This window comes from Aquila chrysaetos, chromosome 12 (assembly GCF_900496995.4).
Source record: "Aquila chrysaetos chrysaetos chromosome 12, bAquChr1.4, whole genome shotgun sequence".
Classification (NCBI taxonomy): domain Eukaryota; kingdom Metazoa; phylum Chordata; class Aves; order Accipitriformes; family Accipitridae; genus Aquila; species Aquila chrysaetos.
The window spans coordinates 34286211-34307328 of NC_044015.1; the positions used below are offsets into that span (position 1 = coordinate 34286211).

The 21118-nt window shown below is 42.0% G+C and overlaps 1 protein-coding gene across 2 annotated transcripts in view; it reads right to left on the minus strand.

Moving 5' to 3' along the window:
• The window catches only part of BEND5 (BEN domain containing 5), a 979469-nt gene that overhangs the window by 156890 nt on the left and 801461 nt on the right, over nucleotides 1–21118 (minus strand). For both annotated transcript variants that reach the window (XM_030032521.2, XM_030032519.2), the window contains exon 9: nucleotides 5841–5952. In XM_030032521.2, the coding sequence (XP_029888381.1) occupies nucleotides 5841–5952 (112 nt within the window). The remainder of the gene's footprint in view (nucleotides 1–5840; nucleotides 5953–21118) is intronic.

Here is a 21118-nt window from a genome sequence, read left to right on the forward strand (position 1 = left end):
ATCTGGAGTGGTAAGAACATGTGTAATCTCCTGACAGGGATGAACAGACCTTAGTACCAGAATGGGAGAAACAGAAGGTGAAAAGAAAGTCTGCGAGCACAGGGGAGGGCTGAGCCTGTACTCTTTGGCAAGGATGATGGGAAAACCTAGAGAAACCACTTAGCTGATTAATACAGTCAACTCTAATGAGTTACAGATTGTCAGGGAGAGAATACGTTTCCTTTCAACTGGCTACGATAACCTGCTTCACACACCACTCAACATTTAACCTCATCTGCTTTCTAGTATCTGGGTTTATCAGCAGATAAAGCAACAAGCTGGAACTCAGAGATCAGCTCAGGCCTTTTCCCCAGGCTAAGCTATCTCTACTCTCTTCCTGCAGTGGTGAAGGTGCATGATGTACTGGGGGGAGCCAACCCCAGTGAAGGATATCCATCTGCCTCTAAAGCAGGGTCTAGAGATAGACGATAACACAGAACCAGAAGAGTGTATGTTCAGTACTTTTGGAAGAAAGTAGATATATTCTCTTTCTGGAGAGGAATGCAGTCATCTGCTGAAGAATCCTGAGTTACATTGACTTACCAGACAAATGTTAATTCATCTGTAGTCTTACTGCTTGCACACCCAAGCCTACCTGCATTGAAAACAAGGCCTCCTCAGAGACAGGAAGATTGGAAACATATGCTTTTGTTCAACTCTAAGCCTACACATGGGATCTTAAAAAACCTTTTCAGCATAAAAGGTGTCATTCAGCCTTAAATATCCCCCCCTCATGCCTGCCTGCAGTATTATGTTTACTCATCCTTCCTTATTATTAATTCTGTTGTCAGCAGATACCCACAAAGCCCACAAGCAGTGTCTCTTTCCCTCCCTCACGCCAGTCCATGGCAATAGCAGATTGCCATCCTTTATCAGTTAATTCATCAGCTCTTGTGGCAGATGTCTGTGTGGTGGATCTAAAGGTTCCAGCCCAGCAGATGACTCAGATTTCAGCACGCTGGGGCTTCATTTCAGCTGTATGTTTTGCTTTGAATCAGTGAAAACTTTTGCCCAGAATAGTATTAAAAGTATGCAAAGGCTGCAATATCAAGCACTCCAAAGTCAGGAATGGAAACAGAAAAGTTGCCTATGCAGAAATAATTTAAAACTTTGGTATATATGTGCATGACAAAGGAGATGATAATTAATGAGCACACCCCAGGTGAGTGGTTTTTTGTTTTCTTTTCTTTTTTTTCAGGTCTCCAGCTCACTCAGGGCACAAGGTGAATAGTGTCTAACATAGGAATCATCTGCATGCAGGACTCCAGCTTCAATGACAACAGGAGGTGGAAAACAGGCAGAATAGAAGAAAGATGGATGCAAGAAGACAAAGGACAGTGTTGCAGTGAGAGTGCCTGGGAGCACTGCATCCCATCTCTGCATTTTCATTTGAGGGGGGCAAATCACTTGGAACAGATTCTTCCCAAGCGGTCACTTGCTGCCTATTCCTTGTTTTCTAGGTCCTAAGAGCTCCAAATGACAGCAATAGCCTATCCCGATCTTCCTTGAAGAAGGAAGGGGTGAAAACGAGACAGTGAATGTGTCAAGCCTTGGTGAATGACATGAAACAAATCTGATCCCAGGCATCTTAAATCAACTATCTCAAATGAGTAGGTACTTCTGATCATAACCGTCTCTGCCTCTGTTTCCTATCCATACAAGGATAACATATTTGTCTCTCACAGAGGTCCCCTAAAAAATAATTAATTAACACTTCTGAAATACTCCCAGGGTATAGCAATGAGCAAAACAAAAAAGCTCACAAGGAGATTAACAATTCTATCCTCAGAGCAGGATCTGAATAGCGCACAGTAAATACAGGACAGGGCTGCACAATGAAGACTGAATCTAAAACAAAATGCTGAATAGCTGCTTATTATGTGAAAGTTTTCCATTTGGAGAACTCAGTGAGGCGGGGGTCTAGCTGAGAGAATAACGTGAGTCCCTATGATTAAAGACCATATCACAATGCACATACTCAAGGGGACTGAGCTGACACTGAACACACTATCTAAGTTCACTCATTAAATCTGTTTTAAAGAGTACGTTTGCTTGTTGGGAAAAGTGCTGGATGGCCACACGAAACCTGTCCAACAATCAAGCAGTTATGTTGCGCGCTCTGTCTCTGAGGCTTCATGTTATCCCAGAGATAAGAACTGTTTGATCTCCGTAGACCATCCATATCCTGAGCTTGCCAGTGATGAGCACTTGATCCCCAGTCCAAAACATTTAAGCACCTGCTTAACTGTAAGCATACAAGGAACACTGCTGAATTCAATCAGATTGCGCATGTGTTTAAATCTAGCTGTGCATACATGCTTTATTAGATTCCTTACCTAGGCTATAGACATTTGTTCTCCAGACAGCTCTCTGTGAAAGTGTGTTATCATGCCCAAGCAGAACCTCCTGGCCCCACAGTTCAGCTGTTGGAACAGCTCATATGAACATCCTTTGAGGTACTTCAGACAAAAGTCAGCTGAGTTGGTTTAAACAACACATTCATGTTCTGAGCTAATTCCTCTAACCTGCTCCAGCATAGACAGGGGAACCACCTACACGTATCATGTAGCGGAGAGGGGGGAAGGCAGTGATGTCTGGTATATGGGCAGGGAAAGGTACTTAAGAACAGAAATATCTTCAGCCAACAGCACGTGATCTAGAAGAGCAAGTCTGTCACTTCAGTCTCATCTGCAAGACTGACACCACTAGAAACAGCTGAGGATATCCCCTCTCTTCACATAGGCTAACACAATGACACTGACTTACCATCAGGACCGATTGTTTCAAAATCAGTGACATGGAGATTAAAAGCTTCCTATCATTCTCTGATTTCTTGACCCATCCACTCCCTCCTAAAGATGATATGGTCATTATGGAAGTTGAAACACTTTACAAATAAAATAAGCACACTTTGTAAAACCCAGAAGAACAGAGAACCACAGGGGGGTTGGTTTATTTTTATACAGCAACTACACTAAACACTTAGCCTTGGACCACTCAGTGCTGGAATCCCTGTAGCTATGGCATTGTGTGCACGTCTCATACCCACTTCACTTATTTCTGTGTCAGTCATCCTCCCCCCTCCAGAATGAACTTTTTTCAAAGGAAACAGCTTATCTTCCATACTGCAGCAGCAGAAGAAAAATCCTCCTATATAGCAGTATTTAAAATGTGTTTTTATGCTCGTATGGCAGCTAATTTTCCTTAAATGATTTAAGGGAATGAATACATCTAAAAGGCCTGCACTGAGCCATTCTGCAATGGCAACATGAAGCTGAACCTCCTGTGCTTTAAACAATCCAATCGTGTGTGGACAGCTCCTCGTCGCAGATCTCGTCTAGAATGGGAGGGATGAAGGTTATTTTTTATCACATTATTTTGTGGGGAAGTTTACTTTGCATTTTATTTTACTTCATATTCCCCAGTGTGGGGATACTTCAGGTGAGGAGAGGGTGGCAGGACAGATGTGTTCAAATGCATAAACCCTGATCCGTTTCAGTTTGACAACAGCCTTCCTGCAACTGGTTCACCTATGCGTGCAGCCAACCATCTATCATGTATTACTCATCTGGAAGTTACACTCTACACCTGGCGAGTAGTTAAAATCTTTAGCAGCCTGAAGTGATTCAAAGCAGGTTTTTATTCTGGCACTCTGTCAGGAGGGAGGGGTGGGTTTTTTTATCTCAAGTACTTAATGAAAATAGTCACTGCTAATGCAGGATGGCACACGTACGGTCCCATGCCCTCTCTCTGAGGCAGCTGGCATGTTTTCCCCTTTTGTCCCAGCACTGTGGGTATGGTCTGTTCATACAAGTATTACTGGGATTAGAGGGACTGAGAAACTGGTATTGCCTGAAAAAACCAATAATGCCATATGCTGCATTGTATTGCTGAGGGTCTCTAAAACTGTCAGAAAGGCTGATATGGACTAGAGGATGATAAATCCAGACAAGAAGGTTTTTTGGTGAGTAGCTAATTCACTGAGAAATGAAACTCTGAAGAGCCACCTGAACTTTGCTGGTACTTTAATTAAAAAAAAAAAAGATTCTTAAATAGTATTTTAAAAAAATAAATTAAATAACCCTGAAAATGAAATGTTACACTTGTGTTTCAAAGGCTCCTTTTTCTTTCCCTCAGAAGGAAATGAACTGGAACTGGTTCATCTCAGCCTGATCACTGGGGAGGGATGGGAGACAGAGAAATGGAGGAAAGAAAAAGATTTCCATTTCGGACCAACTCTGACCAAACATTTCTTTTGATTTTTCATTTTAGCCACCACAGCAAATAAATTCATTCTTCACACATAGGGCAGCTGGAAACTACCAGAGTTTTCAAAGCTTCCCAGGAACGGGACAAAGCTGAAAAGAATCCCCGCCCCCCAAAATAGCTTTATTTTACTGACAGTGACTTTTAATAGTGCCAGGATTTGTTGCTTTACTAGCTAGAAGCATTTCCCTACACCCAACCTTCTTGTAATGTTTAAGGACCTCTATTCTTGGGAAAAAAACCCTTTCTTCTCAGACAAAGCAACCTTCATGCTCTCCATCATCTAGAATGAAAATTGTCTTGCTATTTGGGGTAGGAAACAGAGGAAAGACCAGGCTGGCTGTAAAACTCCTTTCTGTACTTTCCATCGTCATCACTCTAATGCAGCAGGGCTTAGGAGCTTTGGTCACAGGCACAATGCTAGGTGCTGCACAAACAGAATAGAAAGACAAATTCTGTGCCAAACAATTAGCAGTCTAAGAAAATATTTTCCAGGCAATTGGATTCCATTCCATATGTAAGGACCTTGTCTATTAACCTATCTTCCTTGTACCTAAAACCCCTTCTGTACAGGTATTACTACAAGATGGAAGATAAAAAGTCCAGTTAAGATGTATTGGGAGAACCAGGAGTTAAATTAAAGGAGCTCTTATCCTATACATGATGCAGCCAGGAGTAAGAATCCTCTCTCTTTATTAGCAAGGCAAACCAGGTCCTTTTTCACACTAACAGAAAGGGGGAAAAAAAAAAAAGGGTAAAACTTCAGGGAATTAAAGATCCAAATGCCATCTCCATAATGGGAAGCAAAAAGAAAGGACAAATACCAGGAATGCCATACAGAAAAAACAATCATCTATAAAAATTCCTTTTATTTTTTTTGGCAGTGATTTTTTCCTACCCATCTCCATCTTTGTTCAGCAGTTTTTCTTAGGTGCCACGTTCAATAATCCTTCTGCGCTTTGATGTCAAACATTCAATAGCTGTCTGCCTCCCTCCCACTCTGCTTCTCCATATTCTCTGCAATCCATCTCCTCTGATTAGCTAAGATTTCACCTTCAAGAACACCTCTGCTTCTCTAAGTGAGCATGAGTGTGTGCGTGTGTGTTTATATAATATTTGCAAATATTATCCCCCTTCTGCTCTGCACGCTACATAGCAACCCCTGCCGGAGCTCTGGATTAAACATCAATGCCATTCAGTAATTCAATTTGGGGGACCTGCTGGTTTGAATCCAGCTCAGGACATCACAAGAGCAGGTCGATTGAATTTAGGCCCTGCTTTCAGAATTATTCCATATTTAATCTGAGCTGAACTTTATTTCACTTGCTCTCTCCACTCTGATGCTTCTTGTGACAAAAGACACAAATGTTCCCTGATCTCATGCAGTGCGAGTGGTGTTTGCTTACTTCTCTCTTATTTTGGTTTGCCACTGGATTAAGCCATGTCAGAGTTACTAGCATCTTGCACAGCCCTGCAGCGGGAGAGAGTCAGTACCTCATGAAGTGGCTGTTCTGACATCACTTTTCCTCACTCACCGGATTGTTGTACATCTCAATGATGAGCTGTTTCACTCCGTGCAGTGTGGGATGAGCCCAAGGAGATGGATTTGCCCAGTGCCGGTTTAAATCAAATCCCATCAGGGAGCACCTGCACACACAAAAAAACAACACACACAAAGGACATATATGGGCTGCAGCCTCTTCTGGCTTCAGCTGCAGAATCAGGGCTGTATTCTGCAGCTGATGTATTTAAACAAGTTATCCTCATGGAAAAAACAAAGCAAATGCTCCCCCGAGGACGAGGAAAGCCTGCAGCAATGGCCACATTTAAAAATAACGTGACCAATAGAGTATCAACTGAAACATCTTTCGTCATTCAGCCTTCTTCCCCTCCACAACACATATGCCCCCTCTATTCTTTGCCTTTTGCCAGCTTGCCATGCTGGCACTGGAAGAGCCTGCTTGGCCTTCAAGGTTTCCTTCTCGTCAGTGCTCTAGGTGGGGGTCTATAGCTATGAGGATGATTCATAAACTGCATCACCAGGCCTTTACTTTGCCCTCAGTCAGGCCTTGACTCAGCAAAGCTGTTAAGAGCATTGAAATCAATGGCCATTAAGTATGTGCTTAAGGGATTTAAAGCATGAGTGTAATTGTTCCTCTAACCCAGGGCCTCAGCCTCTTCCCCTCCTGCAATTGCTACACAAAAGTTAGCCAACCAAGACACTAAGTTAAAATGCTTATTGGCCATCAAATCTTGTGGGTGCTGAAGCACATATGCCACCTTGGCTTCTCCTTGCTGCCCTGACTTATATCCCTCTCAGTACATTGTCTTGAGCTTCATTCTGCTGCTCCCAGTCCCCCGGAGTAACACCTCATTTTTTGTCAAGTCCCACTGAAACTCAATGGGCTGTTGTTAGAGTGAACACAGAAGAAATTACAAGGCTGGAAGTGGCACAAATACAAGGGGGGGAAATCATGTCCCTTGTCTACTCCAGAGATCACCTAGACAATCTGTGGCCACTGATAAAAGCAGGAAGAGAAGCCACTTCTGTTGTCTCAAGCTGAGCTTGGGACCAGTGGACCTTGGGTAGATCTTGCTCAAGAATTCTGTGAAAGACCACACATATAATAAAAGCCCAAGCAGAGATACAACTTCCTCTATATTTAAAACAAACAACAAAAAAAGCAACCTCACTGCTAAGCCTTAAAGCTTCTTGAGAAAAGAAGAGCTTTCATTGATCCCTGGTCTATTACGAGAATGTCTGTTCAGCCTTAATCTTTTAAACACACCTATGCAAACAATAGAGATTTACTCCAGTAGCGCTATCCTTCAACAAAAAATGTAAGAATCTGATGACCAAAAAACGTAAGTTTAATTGGCAAAAAGAAAGGAAAATGCCTCACTTCTCTAACAGCTGAAACAAATGATTGCATACATCAAACACATATAAAAACTAACACAGAGAGGTGAAATGCTAAGAAAACTGAGGGGATGAATCCTATGAACCAGAAAATACAAAGTTAACAGGAAACTCTTTTGTAAAAATTCTTTTGGGAACCTAAGCAGGCAGGAGCTGCCGTGCTCCTTGGCCTTAGACAACCCAACCATCAGGCTGTCTGGGAGTTCAAACACCCAACTGCCAGCTCTGCAACTCCGTCACTGCTGACTTGGTGTACAGACAAGCCCGATGGCTCACTGTGGTGGAGAAAGCCACCTCCTTGTCTTGGTGGTCACTTGTCTGCTTGTCTAGAGAACAGGTGGATTTCTTCTCTGGACACTCCAACAGCTACAATTCCACAGACAACTCTGAAAGTTGTCTGCACCCCGCTATAAAGGAAAGCATATTATATAAGATTTCTCTCTCTCTCTTTTTTTTTTTGTCTTCACATAAACTCTCTCCACTCAGTTCTACTAAATCCTATCTTCTTGTGAACTCACAGACATTAATATAAAATCAGAAGTACTTCCAGAGACACAGGTGGAATTACACTGGGATAAAACTGGTGTAAGAACAGAATCACAGGAATGAGTTTTTCGTTTAACAAAAGCAGAAACTGTGGTGATCATTATGAATCTTACTGTATTTTGGCACAGCTCCCAAAGAAACAGCATGCTTACTCCACAGGGTAACTTTCTTAAGAGATCAGAACCTGAAATCATATCCCCTTATATGGTTAATGTGTCCCATTTACATCTTGTTTTAAGAATATTTAAAACTAATAACACTACAGAAAACAAGTATATTTAGATTCCATTATGTTCATCTCCAAAGCACATTGAACTGACCAAGCTTCAGAGCACCAAAAGCAAATTTTAAATTCAAATGTGGATTGTCAATATTAAATTTGGGATTTGGGACTTTTTAGATAACTTTATATAAGTCATCCCTATAGGGAACAGAAGTAAGCAAAATCTAATTTCTGGAAGATACTAAGGCATTGTGATTTGCAATATCTGAATTTGCCATGAAAGTCTGGTTAGTGATGAATCTCATAGTTCATTTCAAGCAACAAGAACAGTTGAAAATTGTTGTCTTTACTTGAGAAGACTTTATAAACAGAAGGAAGCAATGCTTGACAAACAAGTTATTCATTTGGGAAGCTCCTCTGAGATCTATTTAATAGGAACACAAATTAATTTCCAAATATCATTTAGCTAGTCTTTGATGTGGTATATCACATCTTTATCAATGTAACAACAATTAATTATATTTCTGAAGTAGGCATTATAATTTCTTTCCAGTCTGGGAATAGTGTAAAATTTTCTACACCACCCCCCCCCCCCCCCCATTTTTAAGTCTTTTTTCTTTCCTTTTTGCCTAAAGACAAATTTGTATCTACCACATTCTCTCTTTATTCATATGTTGCAAACTTGTGGTCTCTCTAAGGAAACATCAAGTTGTGTTCCTTGGTACTTCAGATTTGATTATTGACTCTATTACATGTAGAACTGTCTCCCAAAGCTCACGTATATCAGGACATGACCAAAACATATGGTAAGAGTCTCCCCCATGCCTATTACAGATCCTTCATTCATTATGTTCTCTTGCTCCCAGATGATGTGATCTCCCCTGTGGCTAATACCTCCAGTGCAAGAACTTGAACAGGATAACTTAAAAATTGCATCTTGCACTGCTTTTTAATTCCCCCTACCAATCTTAAGCCAGCTCATTTCTAGTACACACTGCTTGCTCCTTCCATGGCTTAACTGTTTACTTGCTGCTTCAAGCACTGGGTAGGCAAAATAGAAATATAGGTATACTCTGGAAACAGCAGCTCTACGATGGGAAACAACTGTGTTCCAATATAATACAGAATCCTTCTATATTTGTGTATTGGTTTTGTGTGGCAAGGTTTTGGTAGCAGGGGGGGTTTACAGGGGTGGCTTCTGTAAGAAGTTGCTGGAAGCTTCCCCTGTGTTCGAGAGAGAGAGCCAATACCAGCCGGCTCTAAGATAGACCCGCCGCCAGCCAAGGCCGAGCCAATCAGTGATAGTGGTAACGCCTGTGTGATAACATTTTTAAGAAGGAAAAAGTTGGGACAGGCAGATTCGGCAGCCGGAGAGAGGAGTGAGAACATGTAAGAGAAACAACCCTGCGGACACCAAGGTCAGTGAAGAAGGAGGGGGAGGAGATGCTCCAGGCGCCGGAGCAGAGATTCCCCTGCAGCCCGTGGTGAAGACCATGGTGAGGCAGGCTGTCCCCCTGCAGCCCATGGAGGTCCACGGTGGAGCAGATATCCACCTGCAGCCCGGGGAGGACCCCACGCCGGAGCAGGTGGGTTCCCGAAGGAGGCTGTGACCCCGTGGGAACCCTGCGCTGGAGCAGGTTCCTGGCAGGACCTGCGGATCTGTGGAGAGAGGAGCCCACGGAGCAGGTTTTCTGGCAGGACTTGTGACCCCGTGGGGGACCCATGCTGGAGCAGTGTGCTCCTGAAGGGCTGCACACCGTGGAAAGGACCCATGCTGGAGCAGTTCGTGAAGAACTGCAGCCCGTGGGAAGGGCCCACGTTGGAGAAGTTCGTGGAGGACTGTCTCCCATGGGTGGGACCCCACGCTGGAGCAGGGAAGAGTGTGATGAGTCCTCCCCCTGAGGAGGATGAAGTGGCAGAAAACAACGTGTGATGAACTGACCGTAAACCCCATTCCCCGTCCCCCTGTGCTGCTGGGGGGGGTTGGTAGAGAAGCCGGGAGTGAAGTTGTGCCCGGGAAGAAGGGAGGGGTGGAGGGAAGGTGTTCTGAGATTCGGTTTTCTTTCTCATTACCCTACCCTGGTTGATTTGTAATAAAGTGAGTTAATTTTCCCCAAGTTCGAGTCTGTTTTGCCCGTGACGGTAATTGGTGAGTGATCTCTCCTGTCCTTATCTCGACCCACAAGCTCTTTGTTATATTTTCTCTCCCCTGTCCAGCTGAGGAGGGGGAGTGATAGAACGGCTTTGGTGGGCACCTGGCAACCAGCCAGGGTCAACCCATCACAATTTGAGACCAGCTTTCTTACTCAGAATGCAAGTGTTGTCATTGGCTTCAGTATGGTTCCTCATGTGACTGTAAGTGTCCCCCAGATTTAGAAAGGGCCTCCAAATCTGTCCTATACAGATTAGGTTTATTTTGTGCACTAAATAAACTAATGTGTTCGGTACAAAATCAACAAGGGGAAAAAACCCTAAATTATATCAAAAAACTGTTTAAGGATGATCTTTGAAAGGGGAAATGGAGGAGAACAAAACAGGAGACATTACAGACTCCAAAAGGTGCAAGGGAAGACAAAAGCAGCTTCAAAATTAGTGAGGGCCAGAGCAGGTGAACATTTCCAGAGTAAGGGCACTGAAGAATACCCCATTCCATGAGGTTTAGTGGCCATGCCCATGAATGCTCTTATAAATGTGGCTGGTAATATTGACATGGAGCCAGATAAGAATGACATGCTGGCACAGACTCTCGTAGGTTAGAAAAAAGTGTAATCAGATATAGGTGAGCTTTCTAAAACAAGCAAAGTAGCAAACTGCTACTATTACCTGATTGTGGTCTTCATTCATACAGTGAAAACCTGGGTTGTGCGTCACATAGTCATTGCTGCCACCAAAAATTACATGTATGTAATTTAAAATATTTAAGCTGTTGACAATTGTTTGAATTTTGGATTATGCTTATTACGGTTTGCTAGATATACAGACCACATACTATGTTTCTGCTTTGTGAATGAATGTACATTTAAATCAGGTTCTGCGATTATACTTGTTGAATTAGAATTTGTGTTTCACAAATGTTCTCCAGCCTTTTTCTAAAATTTCTGTTTTCTATAAGTAGATAAATTTATTACAGTGTTTATAAATTTACATAAACACAGTGCAAATTCAGTCAAAGCAAATGAGTTTCAAAATTGAAATGGAAACTGAAACATTTTGCAGTATTCATCCCTCCCTACTTGGGAGGCAGCCAGATCTCAAGAGGTTACCAGCACAACTCAGTAAAACCAAAGATGTTCAGACCAGCATTCAGCTTGCTGGGCAATTATCTGGACAGAACCTCCTTGCCTCTGGGGGCTTAACTCATCACTGGTTTTAAGGATTTCTTATGCAGCTGCTTTAAGGAAAACATCCTTGTCCCTTTCTGGAAATGAGGAAGGTTTAGTACCAAGGCCTATGCTGTGTTTATTTTTGGGCCTGCTTCCTATTCTTTCAGGTTGTGCCTCTTCTTTCTGGAATCTCCAAGTTACAGAAACCTCCAGGAACTCTGCCTTCCTTTCACTTCAGTTCTCCCTCCCCTGTTCATTTTTGCTACTATGTGAGTCTAAGTCCCTCACTAACAGACCCATTTCCACAAGGTGAGATATGGAGAATAATGGAGGAAAGGAGTTAAAGAAATCCTTTTTCATGGCATATGATTTATTACAAAGAGAACTCTACACTCTTCCCTTCAGCTTTGTAAGGTTGCATTGGTTCATTGGATCAGTACCAGGTGAATCTCCAGATAATGCCGCACACAAAGCCAGGGAGTTCAAATCCACAAATGGCACTACCAACAGGGTTAGGATTTGAAATTGAAAAGGTAGTGGGGGGAGGGGGTGCACTCACTTTTTTTTTTCCTCAGGCTTATTGCAATAAGAGTGGAGACAGAGGGTAATTGGTCTCTATTGTTGCACTTCTCCGAAGCAAGAGTTATAGCAAGAAACTGCTGTGAGACTGCAGCTTGCAATATCATGCAGGAAGAGTAGGTGTGCAGTACGAGAGAGTGAATACAAGGGGAACACGTGGAAGACTTGCTTCTTTTAATAAATATATCATTTTAGACTTGATATATTCACGACATTTTACAAATCAACTCTAAACCTGCCGTCAAAGTCAGAATGTTCATTAGTGTGCATTTCACCGTTTGGGTGCTTAGGGTTTGCAATTTATGCATTTACCTATTATTCATTAAAGAGGATTCATTCAAGCCCACATGTTCTAAGGTAATTAGGTAGCAAGACATCCTAACACTCCAGCTACAGAGAATTCCCCCTCCCGGCTCGCTCTCCCCCTCCCCAGCTTTCTGCATTTTTAATTTAGAGCTCTGGAAACCTTCACAAAGGCTACTTAACATAACCACTGCAGTGTGCTCCAGGCAGAACACAAGTGGCCATACAGAGCAGAACAGCATTAGCTCCCAGAGACCACATGGTGGAGTAGATGTTTACAGAATGAGCACTGCATGGTGTACTGACATAATTTTAAATAGTACATGACGGTTAAAGATGTGTTTCTCCATTTTCTGTGTAAACAATGTTAAATAAGAATAAACACAAAGGGATATTTTATCCTTCTGATGAATACATGCATTTCTCAGAGCTGGTAATAGGCATTACAGACACACGCACCAAGGAGAACACGCATCCCCACCTGACACGGGCAGACTCCCTTCTCTGATCTTCAGGATAGATCTTAATTCTAGTATTTAACTCTCCCTACACACCCCAGGTCCTCAGTAATGCCAGAAGGATTCCTAGGCACGAAGCAGAATGCTGGAAATAAAACCCCATCCCGCAGCTAGAGAATCACGCCCTGTGAGTGTGCCTGGGCTATAAGACAGTAAGATCCTATCACTAGTGTAGCTCATCCCTGTGGCTAGCATAGGACTCATCCCCCCCTGCATTTTTTCCTGCACGGTGCCCAGTCCAATTTTCGGTTTTTCAAGGGACAGGGTTTCCAGTGCATACCCTGGGAGGCAAGTCCCAGTTTAGCAAAGTTCTCTCATAAGAAGCGCATGTCTGGCCCCATGCGTGGATCTCTCCGAAAAAACGCTCTGCAGGAGCAGGTCTCATCTGTCCTGCCCCTGGAAGGTGTTCACGGGACTCCCACTCCCAGCCGCGCGCTGAGTCACACTGGCACATCAATCTCGCGCACCCAGATGCTTTAACCAAGTTACTGAGAACACCTACAGTTCTTCCATTTTAAGGCCTGATTCATTGTTTGGCCTTTTCAAAACCAAACATATCATTGACTTGATGAGAGGAACACAGCAGACAGTGGATTTATTTCAACTTTTGGATCCCAGAGAATTTCCATTGCAGGCATTGACCCTTCAGAAATTTCACATACATAGACCATAATGCAGTGTTATATGAACTTTCTTTCCTGATGTAGTCCAAAAGCCACCTGCAACTCATGGATCACACGCTGTAAACCACTGAGAAAGATAATTTTAACTTCACATGTGCTTAATTTACTGGACTCCCTCCTCTGAGAGTGCTGTCAACAGGTCAAGCTCCTCTAGGCCCTCCTGCCAGTCTTCCTGACACTTCCACACAGTGCCCTAATACTATCTCCTTACAAACCTTTCCCTTCAGACAGGCAGACCCTCTTTAAACTATTTGTATTTCTTTGTCATTCTACATTCCTGGAGGCAGAGGCTGGGTGGAGATAAGGTAAACTCCGCAGTGGTTCACAGAAAACAGCTAATATACACGCTAGCATTTCTGGAGACACAGCTCATCTTCAATTATGCTTTTGTTCCCACTTCTGCCCCTTGTCAGACTATGCAAATAATCTGATACACAACACACCTCGCAATTATTAGTGAATACTCCAGCTGCTGCAGAATGACATTCCCCCACATTGTAACATGTATTTCACATACCTTTTGGCAGATGAAGCTGGCAGTCTTGCTTAACCTACTCACCTTCAGGCAAGAGGAAAGGAGCGTTATGTTACCTGTAGACTGGCATTATATGAACATCCCCAAAAGATGGTTCAGCTCTTACTATCAGACCTATTACACACAGAAAGCTGCAGTCAAAGGAGCCAACCTTAACATCACAAAGTTGAGCTTTTAGAAGTTTGGATGTGCCACAGCTGCACAGATACATAGAGGCTTCATTCAGCCCTGTGTCTGTCATTATTATGACACAGCCTTTAACTACAGGAGCACAGGGTGTTTTTTCCACAGGGCTCTTGCTTTATTCTGTGCACAGGATCAACACTGTTCATTAATGAGCGGATTATTCAATATTTTGGCTTTCCCTTATTGTTCAATATGCAGCCCTGGGCTCCTGCTTACTGCATGCTACTCAAAGCCTGCTCTGAGGACAGAGCTATTCAGTTCTTCATGGCTTTTCTAAAGTGCTTAGCACTGCAGGAGACAACTGCTTTATAAACACTGATGGACTAATTTTCCCAGCAGCACTGGTTCAAGAGGGGACCACATTGTCCCCAATTCATAAAAGAGCAATTGGGACAAAAAGTGACTTACATAAAAGACAGTGGCTAATTTGGGCCACCATATCTGAGAGGCCAAGGACAGGATTTTTGTTTAAGAGAACTTCGATTTATATAGCATGTCACATGTTTGGCACCTAACTTACTCTAATTTGAGCTGAAGGTGATTGTACTCAAGGCTTCTCCAAATCTGACCCGCAAATAGCAATGTGAGTGGATAGAATATTAGAAACATCCAAGTTTGTGGAATTAGGCGAGTTGGAGGTTACTGTAAAATGGTAGGACGTTACTGGATCATTAATGGGTTTTGGGTGTTTTTTAGTTATACCTTAATTCAGCCGTTTTGCTTTGTTTTGGATCCCAATACTGCTGCATTCAACTGTGTCTGAGAACCTGCTCTAATATGTGGTGGTTAGGGTTAGCACTGTACCTGGTACTGCCTTTACTCTCCTGAATAGGATTAATCGATTACTCCACTACATTACAATCTATCAGACTATTTGCATCCAGAACATCACTTGTGCAAAAGCAGTGATGCTGCACACACATTCTCAATAGGTCATGCCAAAACTCAGCCAGAAGTACATCTCCATCATCACAAGGGCCTTTTCCTCTTTGATATCCTGAAGCAAGGGTTTGACTTGATACCAAAACTGTCAAGAAGGTGCGCAGTATTCTGATGAAATAGCAAACAGAAAAGCAATATAGGACTGGCAAACTGCTGGCTGAATACTAACTAACAAGGCTTAACTGCCCAGCACCAGAGAGCACAATTACTGGCTTCCTTTTACAACTGTGTTTGCTAACAGACTCTAACACACTTAGGTATTTCTCACTCCCATACACAGCCAGAATATTGATTGTATTCCTTCAGAGTCTTGCCATGTCTGTAACTTGTTCAGCTTGCAAACAACTTTTTGGATACATAAATATCCATCTATTTTGGGTTGGTAGGGGAGAAGGCCCTTTTTATTGTCTATGCACAGCGTTACTCAACCCATACACACTGCCTGCAAGAGGCTTACTCCTGCTTCATTAGTTAGCATGTATGATTTTCATCAAAAGTTAGTCAGGGATATGTCCATTAGCCAGGCACTCCAATACAAAGCCCTTTTACCACTACTAAGTGAAAAATTTACAATTGTATGGAAAATCCTGAACAAAACGCCCGGTCTCATAATATTACAGGAGGGGGAAGATGACCCAGTGGTTCATTTAGGGTGACAACATGAGACTGTTAAGACCTCTTATGCAACGCAGGAAAAAATTGCAATGCCTCGGTTCTTCTCTTGTGAAAATAATATATTATTAACCCTCCATGGTGTTTTGAGAGGAAATGCATGAAGGATTATGAAGTACTTTGGTGCTACAGTGATGGGGATATATTAGGCTCTACAGATGGAGATTAAGTGATTTATGGAGTTGCAGAAAGGTTTTCTGACAGACCCTGAATTTTGGTGAGGTTCACTTCCAACAAGCTTGCACTGCTTCACACTTAACAAACGCTTCTGAAATGCCTGTAAGACCAATAAGATATCCCAGTACATTTTATGAGAGAAATTCTCTGAGGGTTTGTGTGGAGAAGGAGGGTTGTGTGGGGTTGTTTTGTTATATCAGTGAACATTTCCTCTTGTTTCTTCTACTCCCAACCTCCTGTAACTAAAGATATTTTCCTCTCAAATGTGTCTTTATTCTCACTTTAATTTTCAAGGTCATCGGGCTCACTAGGTGTGTTACATATTGCTGTCTAATTAAAGAGAGAAGATTAATTTTATTCTATTAGATTGTTTCAGTACCTGCCAGCTGACTACTCTGCATTAGCAAAGGGACAATGTGGCCAAATCAGTTAAAAAAAACCCAAACCACAAAAACCCCAAACCAAACAAAACCCACATCAAAACCCCAGACCATTTCATCTTTGTAAAGTCCACCAGAAACTCTGACCATGATGTATATGTTCTTCCCATAATCACTGCTATGATAAAATAACAAACGTTTCATAGCTGAAATAATACCAGTGTCTTGTTTGTCACATAACATTTCAGAAGATGGCAGGCAAACTATAAAGCCTTGATCTGTCTCTGATTGCAATCAACAAAAAACCCAGATGCTTTCAAAGGGAGTTAAATCAGGCTCAGATCTTTTCCAATCACTTGTTAATTTAAGGGGCAGAGTTTTACCATCTGAGCTTCACTGCATGGTATTGCCTCAGCCCAAACAACACAGAGAAGGAGGAACTGACAGCATGGTGGTCTCTATTCCATTACCAGTTTCTACCTCAAATCACTTAGGTTTTATATTTTCCACCAATCCCATCAGTTAAGCACACTATACGTCTTAGAAGGCAAGCTACCTAGCAAAGATATATTTCTCATAATACTCCATGACATCTCCCCTTACTAACTCAAAACAATGTACGAGGGGATTTGGTGCCATCACAAGAGATATGGGTCAGTTGTCCGATACGGATGCTTGTGCGATGCAGAAGAATGGGAATGTAAAGCACTCAAACTGTAACTTCTATCAATCACTGCAATGCACCAGCAGAACATGATTTGATACCAAGCCAAGCTGAAACTACACATTTTGATTCCGGAGCACTGAAACATCTCATTGCAATGAATAATGGTACAATGAAAGATTAGTTTGAGAATCCTGATGAGAATGTTAAATGTGAAAAACTTAAACCTTCAGGGACTTTCTTTTTTTTTGTTATTATCCCTCAAAAACAGGCACTTGGGGGTAAAAATGGTTAGAAAGGCAGTTTTTGTCTACTAGTTAATAGAAAATGTTATTATTATACCCTTTTCTGTGTTGTATAGAGGAATGCAACAATTATTGATGACATGTAACAGTTGAAGAAAGGAGGTGAGCGTGAAACACCATGCCAAACTAAATCTTCAGGTAACCGTTATAGAGGTAGACCAGGAAGGATTTTGGGTGGAAGCTGATCTTAGCATCCTTCTTATCCCGCTCCATACATTTACCTTACTTAATAAAAAAAGCAGCTGTGTTGCCTAAATATTCATGAACGAAATATTTCTTGTCAGTCCAGTTACTTGAATTAAACCTGCAATGAAGAACTGATTTTCTTATGTAATCCTTTGAGGCATCATCTAATGTGAAATTATGACATGCCGTTGGACTTGGCTTTATATATCTCTTCTCATGCTTAGATACTTCACTTTCAAACTTAACTGTAGAAGGCCAAGAGCTCCATAATTGTCAAAGACAAGAGTACACCCTTTAGTCTAACTGTATCTTTCTGGCATTATGGTCTATATTATTTTTCTTGTGAACCCTCCTTTCAGTCAGCCAGAAATTACTGATGAATATTAAAACAGTAAGATATGTAAGTACATTAAAATCACGTAAGCAAATTGAAACAAAAGAGCTGAACCGTATATTGGTTCACTGGCAACCTTGTCCATTGTTGCTCAAAAAGTGAAGTGAATAGGTAGAGCACAAGCCTGATATTACTTTAGTCAAGTTTTATCAGGAAAATTATATTTACACCAGTAGCACCTCTGTGAAATTCTTACACCTGACACTGTCAGCACCACAAGTGCAAGAGTCAGCCTATGCCATCCTCTATTGAGATGGTGAATGTTATACATGTTCTCTTAAGCACATTACATGTGAGATGAAAGATGCCACGGCAGTGGAAGGAAATTCAGTGCAAGATCAGCTCATGGTTAAAAAGTACAAATGCTCATGTGCTTGTGCATGCTGCAGCACTCAATACATGTTGCTTTTCCATGCTGGTTGTTGTCAGAGTTCCATTTCCTCACCACATCTGTGCTAGAGCAACAGAAATGCTACTTTTCAGTCTGCCTTCTTAAGAAAAAAAGACTTAAATAACTATACTGATCATGCACAAAAGCGTGGGTTTTCCTGTCTGTCCTTCTCTACCTGTACCCCATCTAATTTCTAAACCCACTGGCCAATTTTTACTCAATTTCACAGAAAAAGACATAATGGTAAAGAGGCTTACATGTACGTATAAAATACGTGTGTGCATGTGTGGACAAGGGCAAAAGGTCAGGCTTAGGGAGGGAGATGCACTTAAAGCTGTTTTGTAAATTCAGCAAGGTCTGAGACCTGCTCTTCATCTGGCTCCCTGTGCACCTCTAAATGGTTGAGAGATGAAGTACAGTGACACGGCAGTGCCATGAGAAGCGGTCCCACAGACAATCAGCAACATACACGTCAGAGAAATTGGAAGTTTGAGAGGAGTTTTTGGTGAGTTTTTGGCTTTTTGCTTGAAAGAGATTCCAGCAGATATGCCTGGCACCAGAAATCACTTCCTCCTGTCCTGGGATTCAGACTCCACGCAGGAGAATGCTGCACTCATTTCAGCCAAGGCTGTTACTTAAAGAGGGTTAAGCTCTACCATGTCCAGCTGAAACCAGAGAGGAATTTAGAGATCATGGCACATAATGTCCTAAATCCTGTCCTATAGCACTGGAGGGGAAAGACTTACTATTTGACTTGTCTGCTTTTAGTTAAAGGAAAGAAGGCTGATTAGGTCATGCTGTTTGTGCCTGGGTTACATTTCAGTAACTTTGGGGTCAACTGGTGAACGTCAATCAAATTTGACAATAACTTGAAAGATTTTCAGTTCCTGTAACGTCTATGAATATAGGCAGCTAGGCAGAAGAGAAAGAGGGAGATCCTATTTCCTCCACTGGAAAGATTATACAATGAAGTCAATCTTTATTAGGCAACAGAGAATCCACATGGGAGAAAAGCCTCCCACATTATGACTTTTTATCAATGGAGATTTTCAAAACTTGACTGTAAAACCCCCTAGGTAACCAACGTTAACACTGAAGTTAGCCCTGCTTTGAGAAGGGACTTGGACTGAAGACCTTCAGAGGTCTACATTAATCTCTTTTCCCTATAATTCTATGAAAGTCTCAAATATAGGGGAAGTTTCAATTGCTGCTTATACCTCGGTAGACACCAGGAAACCCAGCTGTGGGACAGCAGGCTTCACAGGCTCATGGAATGACTTATTTTTCTTTATGCATATTTGCAGCCTCACACAGTTCAGCACCCTTGAGATAAAATCCTATAGCAAAAATGTACAATGAATGAGAACATATATGAGTGGGAAGTGGAGGAGCAAACAGATTTCAATTTCAAGCTTTCATGGCTTAGCATAAACAAACATGAAACAATTCATCCTCAGAATATAGAGGTGGGAGGGGGATATTGACAGTGTCCTCTAGACACACAGGGAGACTGAGAACTAGGGAGCCTGGAGCGAAGAGAACATTTCAAAAACTGTTTAAAGCCTTAGGAAAGTTAGAAGCAAAGATGAAGCTTGCCTGATTCATTCACTGGGGCTGGAACAACAATTCTCTTCATACACTGCTACCCCCCAGATTGTCAAAAATAAGCCAGCTTTGTCAAATGTTGCTTTTTCCTTAACAAAGACGACCTTTTAAAATCTCAGTTAAAATTCAGAATGGGTGAACAGATTTTGGAAAAATAAGAACAGTCTAATAACTTTCTAGAGAAAGCCACAGAAATAGCTTCTAAAGAACTCACACTGAGCTAAGTCTCTCTATGAGCCTGCAAAGTCTATTTGAATTTTATATTTTCCCTTCCTTTATTTTTCATAAATTCATCCTCTGCCCATATCCAAGCTGACATTGGACTAAAACTCAAAATACTCGTCTGAGATGGGGTCCCTTTTCTACACCTTTTAACTGACAGACAGTGCAGTGATCTTGTAGTGATTATGAAGTGATTAGGGAGATGGCTTGCTTCTGTTACAGATTCTTGTAGACATTCATTTGAGCTGTAAATGGACAAACGAAGAAAGTTCATCTTCCCAGCTGATCTGCCCATTAGCTTGCTCTTTCCCACAGCAGTAAAAGCAATGATTAACTGCATAGACTCTTGCTCACTGCTTTAGCACCTGCAGTGCCTCCCGCAGTAGGTCTGTTTCGAAGCATTGCTGACAAAACTGAGTAACACTAGTTCAGACTACACTCCTAAGCCTCTAAAACCACTGCTTCTGACATGATGAAGCAAAGTGCTGGTCCTTGTTTTCCCAATGCATCCCACAATGTAATCTTCCTGATGGGGCTCAGGAATCAGTCCCTTCAGCTCTACTCTGCGCTGAGGAGTACTTCAATATTTGGCAGGCAAGACAGAGAACTATTCAACTGTCCTGATACCTGGTTTGCTTAAGCTAAGACTAGGATCTGAGTGGTGTGGCTTCCACTGTGGACTGATTTAGTTCTTTGATTTTGGCAGTTAGTGCTCCCAGCTTCAAGTATTTCAAAAGCTGATTCTCATTCTTGCCTCCTGACAAAAAAATGCAAGACAGCTTGTTTGTAAGGCTCATGAGATGGGATTACTGGAGGCATGTAGAGAAAAGAGCAACTCACTACCTTCAAAATCAAACCATTCCTCTACATTGGCTTGACCTGAATGCCTGCCAAGAACATTGTAGTATCCCTATCAGAAACTCACAGGGCAGAATTAATAAAATAAAGCAAACCTTGACAGTAGTAAAATGGGTTACCCTGACCATGCATGTGCTTGAAAGAGAAGATGGAGGTAAACAAATTTGAGGCTTACAAAATTAAGTGGCCCACGTGTAATGG